General features: G+C 41.7%; 1 protein-coding gene across 1 annotated transcript; it reads left to right on the top strand.

Annotated features, from left to right (window-relative positions):
- Positions 1–1,276: 1,276 nt before the first annotated feature.
- LOC106593751 (zinc finger protein 883-like) lies at positions 1,277–9,979 on the top strand. The gene is made up of 2 exons (XM_045711424.1): positions 1,277–1,879; positions 8,065–9,979. The coding sequence occupies exons 1-2, from the start codon at positions 1,471–1,473 to the stop codon at positions 9,315–9,317; spliced, it is 1,662 nt and encodes a 553-aa protein (XP_045567380.1). The 5' UTR covers positions 1,277–1,470; the 3' UTR covers positions 9,318–9,979.
- The last annotated feature ends 1,248 nt before the right edge of the window (positions 9,980–11,227 follow it).

Below are 11,227 nucleotides of genomic sequence, written 5' to 3'. Positions count from 1 at the left end.
GATGTGGAAAGACCCACCGCAGTCCACACACCACAATGGTTAGTTTTCTCCGGGTAATGAGTAATGCAGTTTAAGGGCAGTGGTGCATTTTGAAGCCACAACCCAGTCCCTCCCTGTTTTTCAACTAGACGCTCAGTACAGCACTGTTGACGTTTAATTGAATGTTCTACTACTTTTTTGTACTCAACACAGCTCAGAACTGTTACACCATGTAGGAGCAGTTTGGACCTACTCAGTACTTTCACGCCGTGTAGGAGCAGTTTGGACCTACTCAGTACTGTTACACCGTGTAGGAGCAGTTTGGACCTACTCAGTACTGTTACACCGTGTAGGAGCAGTTTGGAACTACTCAGTACTGTTACACCGTGTAGGAGCAGTTTGGACCTACTCAGTACTGTTACACCGTGTAGGAGCAGTTTGGACCTACTCAGTACTGTTACACCGTGTAGGAGCAGTTTGGACCTACTCAGTACTGTTACACCGTGTAGGAGCAGTTTGGACCTACTCAGTACTGTTACACCGTGTAGGAGCAGTTTGGACCCACTCAGTACTGTTACACCGTGTAGGAGCAGTTTGGACCTACTCAGTACTGTTACACCGTGTAGGAGCAGTTTGGATCTACTCAGTACTGTTACACCGTGTAGGAGCAGTTTGGACCTACTCAGTACTGTTACACCATGTAGGAGCAGTTTGGACCTACACAGTACTGTTACACCATGTAGGATCAGTTTGGACCTACTCAGTACTGTTACACCGTGTAGGAGCAGTTTGGACCTACTCAGTACTGTTACACCGTGTAGGAGCAGTTTGGACCTACTCAGCACTGTTACACCGTGTAGGAGCAGTTTGGACCTACTCAGTACTGTTACACCGTGTAGGAGCAGTTTGGACCTACTCAGTACTTTCACGCCGTGTAGGAGCAGTTTGGACCTACTCAGTACTGTTATACCATTTGGACCTAGCTACCTTATTGGGATATTATCTGTTTGTTTGATTTCCTAAATGCAGATGTGCAGTAGTAAATTGTTTTAAATTCTCACTCATTAAAGATATTCACTAATCAACATATGCTTTTCTTTGTACGTCTCACTATAATAGTACTATATAATTAAATATAGGAAAAATCTAATTAAGTGTTTCAAAATAAAATGAGAATTTCCCTTGACTGTTACCCTCCCAGCCAGCAGATGGCGATGTGCCTGTTTCAGGCAATGCTGCCAGTGTGACGTATATTCTAATGGACGGGACGCTTCTTCAACAACAAAAGCGAGTTATTCACCTCGGTAGCTTCTAGCCAACATAGCCGAAAACATTTCAGCTCTTTAAAAGCTTTCGTTGTATATTAGCCACTGTGTTTTAAACACACTTGTCGTATCTACTAGCTAGTGACACCATTTAATTTGATATTTACGTTGTTGTTAGTCAGCTAGCTAGCTGGGTAAATTAGCAGTAGTACTAGTCTAGTCACTAATGCTAACTAGCTATCAAGCTAACATCTCGACCATGAGCTCACTAAACGACGCCACCACTTCCAAAGAGGGGATCTGCTGGTTGGAGAAAGAAACTCTGGGGCTGAACATTGTCGTGAAAGAGGAGAAGGAAGAAGAGGATGTCACAGTAAAAAAAGAAGCCGAGATTGAGGCTGTTACAGTGAAAGAAGAAGAGAAAGAAGTGAAATTGACAGAAGATGAAGAAGCTTTCAGAGTGAAAGAGGAGGAGGAGGATGTTACAGTAAAAGAAGAGGAGGAAGAGAAAGAGGAGGTGACTGTCACAATGAAAGAAGAGGCAGATATTTTTGGAATGAAGGAAGTGGGGGAGATTACTGTCACATTGGAAGAAGAAGAAGAAGAAGAGGAGACAGGAGATCTGATTAACAACAGTGAGTAATATCTTAAAAACAGGGGTACAAACTCTGCAGTTGTTGAACCGATGTGTGGTTTTAAAGGGGCATTCTACTGAAGTTCTACACTTTAATAGTTCTGTGCAGTAGGAATTGTGAAAGATGCAAATAGTGGGGGGCGGCCAACAAAACGTTTATGGATCAAATGCTTCCCATTATATTTTTTCACAACATTTGTAAACATGTGATTATCTCTTTCTGTAGTGCTTTGCTCAGTGTCTATGCTTGACATCACATTAATGCAAATATCAACTCATGTCTGACTTCAAATGATGAAGAGGACAGAATCAAGACAAGGAAGGGTAATTTTGATCAGGATGAAATGTATAAAATTAAATGTATAAAAACAAAAATGACCCCAGGTTATTTAAAATCCTTAATAGTATTTTGACGGGTCCTTGCATCAATCTAAGTAACATAATAAAAAGAAGAAAAAAAATACTATTTAATTAATATTTTAATAATAAATTAATCCACATGAGAATCCGTCAGTTTAAACTAGAGATATTGAGACGCGAGTCTTAATCCACCGCTTCCCCAATATAAGCATATATTTTTTTAAATGTATACATTTGTTTGTCAAATGATATGTTTACAAATATGTTTTTGTATGTTTTGAAAAGTTATTTTGATAAATTTCATCCATTCCATGTTATTCATTCACAGTTTTGAGTTTCTGTGATACTCAGGCAGCTGAGCTAATCTGAGGACCTGAAATACCTTGATTAGATGAGGGCACTTCCACCGTAAAGGAATTGTGCTGAGACTCACTTAAAATGTATGCCTAACAGAAACCATTGATTTCAGAGTTTAACAAGCCATACAACTCTTTACACAAGGACTACTTTTAGTCCCCTACAAACCACTCGCACCCCTAGGGGGGCATGCCCCACAGTTTGGGAACCACTGCTGTAGCTTGCTGACAACGTTACTAGCGTGATTCATAAATCAGGGAGAGAAATGTTTAATTAGAGAAGAATGTATTCACTTTTTCAATGATGGTTAAGGATACTACAGTTAAACGTTTCACATCGGATTTATTAACTACAAAAAGGTAAGATGCGTTTTTAATTCTGGTGCTGCTCTGCACACACGATCTGGTTAGCTAGTAGTTCGGGCCCAACGGGAAGCCACCAGACATTCAAAGCTGTTCCTCCTAGGTATAATTCTGTGGGCCTCATTCAGATCATGTCATAACAAGATGCCCAGCTCTTCAAGACAAGTTTCCTCCATCCTCTCCTGCTCACTCCCCACCTGCAACATTTCAGTCACATCTCACTTCCTACGCTGGTCTGTCCATAGTGGCTGGCAGCTCACTGGTCTGTCCATAGTGACTGGCAGCTCACTCACTGGTCTGTCCATAGTGACTGGCAGCTCACTCACAGGTCTGTCCATAGTGGCTGGCAACTCACTCACTGGTCTGTCCATAGTGACTGGCAGCTCACTCACTGGTCTGTCCATAGTGACTGGCAGCTCACTCACTGGTCTGTCCATAGTGACTGGCAGCTCACTCACTGGTCTGTCCATAGTGACTGGCAGCTCACTGGTCTGTCCTTAGTGACTGGCAGCTCACTCACTGGTCTGTCCATAGTGACTGGCAGCGCACTGACTGGTCTGTCCATAGTGACTGGCAGCTCACTCACTGGTCTGTCCATAGTGACTGGCAGCTCACTGGTCTGTCCATAGTGACTGGCAGCTCACTGGTCTGTCCATAGTGACTGGCAGAGCACTCACTGGTCTGTCCATAGTGACTGGCAGAGCTCACTCACTGGTCTGTCCATAGTGACTGGCAGCGCACTCACTGGTCTGTCCATAGTGACTGGCAGCTCACTCACTGGTCTGTCCATAGTGACTGGCAGCTCACTCACTGGTCTGTCCATAGTGGCTGGCAGCTCACTCACTGGTCTGTCCATAGTGACTGGCAGCTCACTCACTGGTCTGTCCATAGTGACTGGCAGCTCACTCACTGGTCTGTCCATAGTGGCTGGCAGCTCACTCACTGGTCTGTCCATAGTGACTGGCAGCTCACTCACTGGTCTGTCCATAGTGACTGGCAGCTCACTGGTCTGTCCATAGTGACTGGCAGCTCACTGGTCTGTCCATAGTGACTGGCAGCTCACTGGTCTGTCCATAGTGACTGGCAGCTCAGTGTTTGTTTGTCTTTCATTATGATAACACCATGCTGTTACAGAAAAATACAGTTAGCTCTTAACGACGTTCCTATACAGATTAAATAGCTTACCAGCTCCATAGAAAGCTGCTCTATCCGATTGGTGAAAAACTGTAATGTCAAGCTAAATGTTAAAAATAAAATCAAACGTAGATTTCAGAGGTTTGAAAAGTAACAGAAAGGAACAATATGAGCTGTTACTTTTTATGGGGATTCGAACCGGTTCAGAACTTTATTTTGCTAGTCAGTTCAGTGGAACGGAGCGGGAAAAAAATCTGAATGGAACTACTACAAAATCGGTTGTATTTTTTTATTTGCCTGATGATGTTTTGTGCCTTCTCAAATTCAGTTTTCTCAGTTTATCCAGGTTTCAGTTTTTCCCAGTATATTTTCAGGTTTTTGCTCTCAAAATTACCCTTTTTCTTTTAATAACAAAATAAGACTTTATGATTTAAGTACACAACGATGCTTAAACCACATCAGGCGACCACTTTTGAGGTCTGGGAAAATTTTTGAAATTACAATTTTTGGCTGTAGGTACCCTTTTAATGAATGTGTGCACCTAACAAGAGGCTATTTAATTAGCTGTGTTTTTGTAGCTCACATGTGATGGTAGAGTTAGTGAAACAAATACCCACTGGATTGATGACAATAATCATGATACCATTCTGCCGTGTAAGCAGAGGCTACTTTTGGAGTAAACATTTAATTAAGAAGGTTTTTGGGAAAGCCTTTCCATCTACCAGAAGACGTTAGCATCATCGCTAACGGCTATACAAAGTAGTAGACACGCGGACCACACACACAGACATTCACGTTGCCTCTCTTTTGACTGTACGTTTGTTTATCCCATGTGTAACTCTGTGTTGTTGTTTTGTGTCGCAATGCTTTGCTTTATCTTGGCCAGATCGCAGTTGTAAATGAGAACTCGTTCCCAACTGGCCTACCTGGTTAAATAAAGGTGAAATGAAAAAATAATAATAATTCACAAAGTTGCAGGAAATACGAATCACAGATGCATTCTGTTCATGTCTTGTGATCAACTTGGGCAAATGAATACATTTTATATACATTTAGTTGATTCCCTACTAGATTTCAAATCATCATTACCAATTCTATGACATGGGACGTTGAAGCTCTCTCCCTCCTCTGTCTACAGAGCACACAGATTGTACCGGGAGGGGAACAGACTATGATGCCCTGTCAACATTCACTTTGTGCGGTGCCTCTCCTCTCAATAGATGGCTAGAATATGCATATTGTTCATTCTAGCAGGAGAGGGCCCCGACAGACTAGCCAGTTAGATGAAAAGTATACCTAGTAATATGAAGTGGGTAAAATAGTGGGCTGAAAATGAGTGTAACTGGCTGATTAGCCGACGGCCAGCTCTGATGGAAAACAGAGTTTAGTACAATAGAGCTCAGTACAGTACAATAACGCACATTATAGTGTGTTCAGCTCTAGTGTGTAATGAACTCTACTATACTGAGCTATACTCAACTCTAGTGTGTAATGAACTCTACTATACTCTACTATACTGAGCTATACTCAACTCTAGTGTGTAATGAACTCTACTATACTCTACTATACTGAGCTATACTCAACTCTAGTGTGTAATGAACTCTACTATACTGAGCTATACTCAACTCTAGTGTGTATTGAACTCTACTGTACTGAGCTATACTGTACTGAGCTATACTCCCCTTTTCTGTACAGTACTCTACTGTATTTCATTACAGATTTGTAAATCTTAATACTCTGAACAAAAATATAAACGCAACATGTAAAGTGTTGGTCCCATGTTTCATGAGCTGAAATAAAAGATCCCAGAAATGTTTCATATGCACAAAAAGCTTCTCAAATTTAGTGCACAAATTTGTTTACATCCCTGTTAGTGAGCTTTTCTCCTTTGCCAAGATAATCTATCCACCGGACAGGTGTTGCATATCAAGAAGGTGGTTAAACAGCATGATCATTACACAGATGCACCTTGTGCTGGGGACAATAAAAGGCCACTCCACAGATGTCTAAAGTTTTGAGGGAGTGTGCAATTGGCATGCTGACTACAGGAAAGTCCACTAGGGTGTTTGCCAAAAATGTTATGTTAATTTCTCTGCTATAAGCCGCCTCCAACATCGTTTTAGAGAATTTGGCAGTATGCAAATTCCGCAGACAACCGTAACCACGCCAGCCCAGGACCTCCACATCCAGCGATCGTCTGAGACCAGCCACCGGACAGCTGATGAACTGTGGGATTGCACAACCAAAGAATTTCTGCACAAACTGTCAGAAACCGTCTCAGGGGAGCTCATCTGCGTGCTCGTCGTCCTCAACTGGCTCTTGACCTGATTGCAGTTTGGCGTCGTAACCTACTTCAGTGGAAAAATGCTCACCTTCATTGGCCACTGGCATGCTGGAGAAGTGTGCTCTTCACAGATAAATTCCGGTTTCAACTGTACCGGGTAGATGGTAAACCCCAGGTATGGCATCGTGTGGACGAGCGGTTTGCTGATGTCAACTAATTGCATTTTATCAATGGCAATTTGAATGGACAGAGATACCGTGACAAGATCCTGAGGCCCATTGTCGTGCCATTCATCCGCCGCCATCACCTCATGTTTCAGCATGATAATGCCCCATGTCTCAAGGATCTGTACACAATTACTCTAAGCTGAAAATGTCCCAGTTCTTCCATGGCCTGCAGACTCACCAGACATGTCACCCATTGAATATGTTTAGGATGCTCTGGATCGACATGTACGACAGTGTCTTTCAGTTCCCACCCATTTCCAGCAACTCTTGCAAAGCCATTGAGGACGAGTGGGACATTCCACAGGCCAAAATCAACAGCCTGATCAACTCTATGTGAAGGAGATGTGTAGCGCTGCATGAGGCAAATGGTGGTCACACCACATACTGACTGGTTCTCTGATCCATGCCTCTACCCTTTTTTTTATAGGTATCTGTGAACAACAGATGCATATCTGTATTCCCAGTCATGTGAAATCCATAGATTAGTGCCTAAGGAATTTATTTCAATTGGCTGATTTCCTTCTATAAACTGTAACTCAGTAAAATCTTTGAAATTGTTGCATGTTGCATTTATATTTTTGTTCAGTCTATTCAAATTCTACAGCACAACGGCAGAGTCATGTCTTAAGTGGAAACTAACAGCATAAGGTGTTTACATGTCCTGATAATTAACTTAACCCCTTATGTACCACTCTAACCGCATCTTAACCCCTTATGTACCATTCTAGCCGCATCTTAACCCCTTATGTACCATTCTAACCCCATCTTAATTAACCCCTTACGTACCATTCTAGTAACAACCCAACAATTAGACACTAGCTGTCATTATAGCAGGTAAAGGGAGGTTACATATGAATAAATACATATTTTCCATACATTTCTATTGAATAATAAATCACCAGAGTAAGTTCTATACATATTTTCTGTACAAACAGAATGCAAAGTCAGATAGAAAGGTTTAGAACAAGTCCCTTCTGTTACAAACCAAATGCTGGACTAGAAGCATGGGGTAATAATGTTGAGTTTCTTTTTTCTGAGTGGTTAGTTGATGAATTACCTGGCAGGGTTGTGGGACAGTGGAGATTAGTTGATGAATTACCTGGCAGGGTTGTGGGACAGTGGAGATTAGTTGATGAATTACCTGGCTGGGCTGTGGGACAGCGGAGATTAGTTGATGAATTACCTGGCTGGGCTGTGGGACAGTGGAGATTAGTTGATGAATTTCCTGGCTGGGCTGTGGGACAGTGGATGTGTAGGAATGATTCAAATGGAACTGTTAACAGCATTACCCAGGTAGTATTGTGAATAACTAATGGCTATTAACCAATCGGCATCCAGGATCCAAATGTACGGTTTTATAATGAGGGATCTAGTCTAGATTAAATCTCATAGGAAGAGAGTTTTATCATGTGGAGGTTTCATTCAGATCTCTCTGTTTAACCAAATGCTCTGTCTTTGGCAGGAGAGAGACCAGACTCTCACTCTGACAGCAGTAAGAGTCCTTCAGAGGAACCAGACCCAGAGACTCCCAAACCAGTGACACGACTCGACTGCTCCAAGTGTAATAAGAGTTTTAATTTGTCATGGAACCTAAAAGAGCATGAGAGAAAACACACAGGTGGGAAGCCTTTCCACTGCTCCCAGTGTGGAAAGAGATTTTCACGATCACAGAACCTAAAAAAACATAGTAGAATACACACAGGAGAAAAGCCGTACCACTGTTCCCATTGTGGAAAGAATTTTAGGTTGTTGGATAAGCTGAAGGAGCATGAGAGGACACACACTGGGGAGAAACCTTACCATTGCTCCTTGTGTGCAAAAAGTTTTACTCAGTTAGCTAACCAAAAAGAGCATGAAAGGAAACACACTGAAGAAAAGCCTTTCCAATGTTCCCAGTGTGGAAAGAGATTTTCCCGATCACAGAACCTAAAAATACATCAGAGGACACACACAAGGGAGAAAACGTATCTTTGCTCCCATTGTGGAAAGTGTTTTACCCAGTTATGGAGCCTGAACAAACATAATAGAATACACACAGGAGAAAAACCTTTCCACTGTTCCCATTGTGGAAAGAGTTTTAGGTTGTTAGGTAACCTAAAAGAGCATGAAAGGAAACACACAGGAGAAAAGCCTTTCCAATGTTCCCATTGTGGAAAGAGATTTACACGATCACAGCAACTAAAATCACACGAGAGGACACACACAGGGGAGAAACCATACCACTGCTCCCAGTGTGAAAAAAGTTTTGCACAGTTAGCGAGCCTGAACAATCATAAGAGAATACACACAGGAGAAACGCCTTATCCCTGTGCCCATTGTGAAAAGAGATTTTCACGACCACAGGAACTAAAATCACATGAGAGGACACACACAGGGGAGAAACCATACCATTGCTCCCAGTGTAAAAAGAGTTTTTCGCTGTTAGGGAGCCTGAACAAACATAATAGAATACACACAGGAGAAAAGCCTTACCACTGTGCCCATTGTGAAAAGACGTTTTCCCGATCACAGGACCTAAAATCACATGAGAGGACACACACAGGAGAAAAGCCTTACCCCTGTGCCCATTGTGGAAAGAGATTTCCACGATCGCAGGAACTAAAATCACATGAGAGGACACACACCGGGGAGAAACCTTACCATTGCTCCCTGTGTGGAAAGGATTTTTCCCATTTAGGGAGCCTGAACAAACATAAGAAGAGAATGCACTCTTGAGTGAATTCTTATCCATGTTCCCATTCCCAGGCTGTGTTCTGACTTGTGTTTGACTGTTGTTTTATGCCACATTAAATCATATTGTTTATATTAAATCTTAATCAACAATAGGCCTGTTTTATTTTTTTCTTCTGGAGACATGATTATGTCTAAAATCTGATTATAATTTTAAAATGTATTTTGTTTTGATTCTAAACTTTGATAGATTGGATACATGTTACAACCCTTAGATGTTCATGACATGATTTGGATATTTTAAAATGTAAATTGTTAATTGGATGAATATTGTGTGTATGTAGTTGTTTGGTTTCATTTAGTTCATTTGTGTTCTAGTCTCCAAGCTAAAGATGCATGAAAATGTGATGATGTTCTGATAACGTTAACATGAAAAACATTCACCACATCTTGAATGTTCCCATCAGTATTATTCCACTATGTTAGAGAATACACAGCTGCTGATTGTAAAACACATTTGATTAATGCAACATTTTTATCTGAATAGAAGTATAATGAATATTTTTAACTGTGTTAGCCACTAGTGGACATTCATTATATACATGTACAATTGAAGTCAGAAGTTTACATGCACTTAGGTTGGAATCATTAAAACTTTTCAACCACTCCACAAATTTCTTGTTAACAAACTATAGTTTTGGCAAGTCAGTTAGGACATCTACTTTGTGCATGACACTTGTAATTCTTCCAACAATTGTTTACAGACAGATTATTTCATATATAATTCACTGTATCACAATTCCAGTGGGTCAGAAGTTCACATACACTAAGTTGACTGTGCCCTTAAACAGCTTGATGAATTCCAGAAAATTATGTAATGGCTTTAGAAGCTTCTGATAGGCTAAATTACAACATTTGAGTCAATTGGAGGTGTACCTGTGGATGTATTTCAAAGCCTACCTTCAAACGCAGTGCCTCTTTGCTTGACATCATGGGAAAATCAAAAGAAATCAGCCAAGACCTCAGAAAAAATGTTGACCTCCACAAGTCTGGTTCATCCTTGGGAGCGATTTCCAAACACCTGAAGGTACCACGTTTATCTGTACAAACAATAGTATGCAAGTATAAACACCATGGGACCACACAGCTGTCATACTTCTCAGGAAGGAGACGCTTTCTGTCCCCTAGAGACGAACGTACTTTGGTGCGAAAAGTGCAAGTCAATCCCAGAACAACAGCAAAGGACCTTGTGAAGATGCTGTAGGAAACAGGTACAAAAGTATCCAAATCCACAGTAAAACGAGTCCTATATCGACATAACCTGAAAGGCCGCTCAGCAAGGAAGAAGCCACTGCTCCAAAACCGCCATAAAAAAGCCAGACTACGGTTTGCAACTGCACATGTGGATAAAGATCTTACTTTTTGGAGAAATGTCCTCTGGTCTGATGAAACAATAAATAACTGGTTGGCCATAATGACCATTGTTATGTTTGAGGGGGGGGGGGCTTGCAAGCCGAAGAACACCATCCCAGTCGTGAAGCACGGGGGTGACAGCATCATGTTGTGGGGGTGCTTTGCTGCAGGAGGGTCTGGTGCACTTCACAAAATAGATGGCATGATGAGGAGGAAAATTATGTGGATATATTGAAGCAACCTCTGAAGACATCAGTCAGGAAGTTAAAGCTTGGTCGTAAATTTGTCTTCCAAATGGACAATGACCCCAAGCATACTTCCAAAGTTGTGGCGAAATGGCTTAAGGACACCAAAGTCAAGGTATTGGAGTGGCCATCACAAAGCCTTGAACTCAATCCTATAGAACATTTGTGGGCAGAACTGAAAAAGCGTAGGCGAGCAAGGAGGCCTACAAACCTGACTCAGTTACACCAGCTCTGTCAGGAGGAATGGGCCAAAATTCACCCAATTTATTCTGGATAGCTTGTTGAAGGCTACCCTAA

This window comes from Salmo salar, chromosome ssa02 (assembly GCF_905237065.1).
Source record: "Salmo salar chromosome ssa02, Ssal_v3.1, whole genome shotgun sequence".
NCBI classification, from domain to species: domain Eukaryota; kingdom Metazoa; phylum Chordata; class Actinopteri; order Salmoniformes; family Salmonidae; genus Salmo; species Salmo salar.
This window is presented reverse-complemented; position numbering and strand designations above follow the sequence as displayed.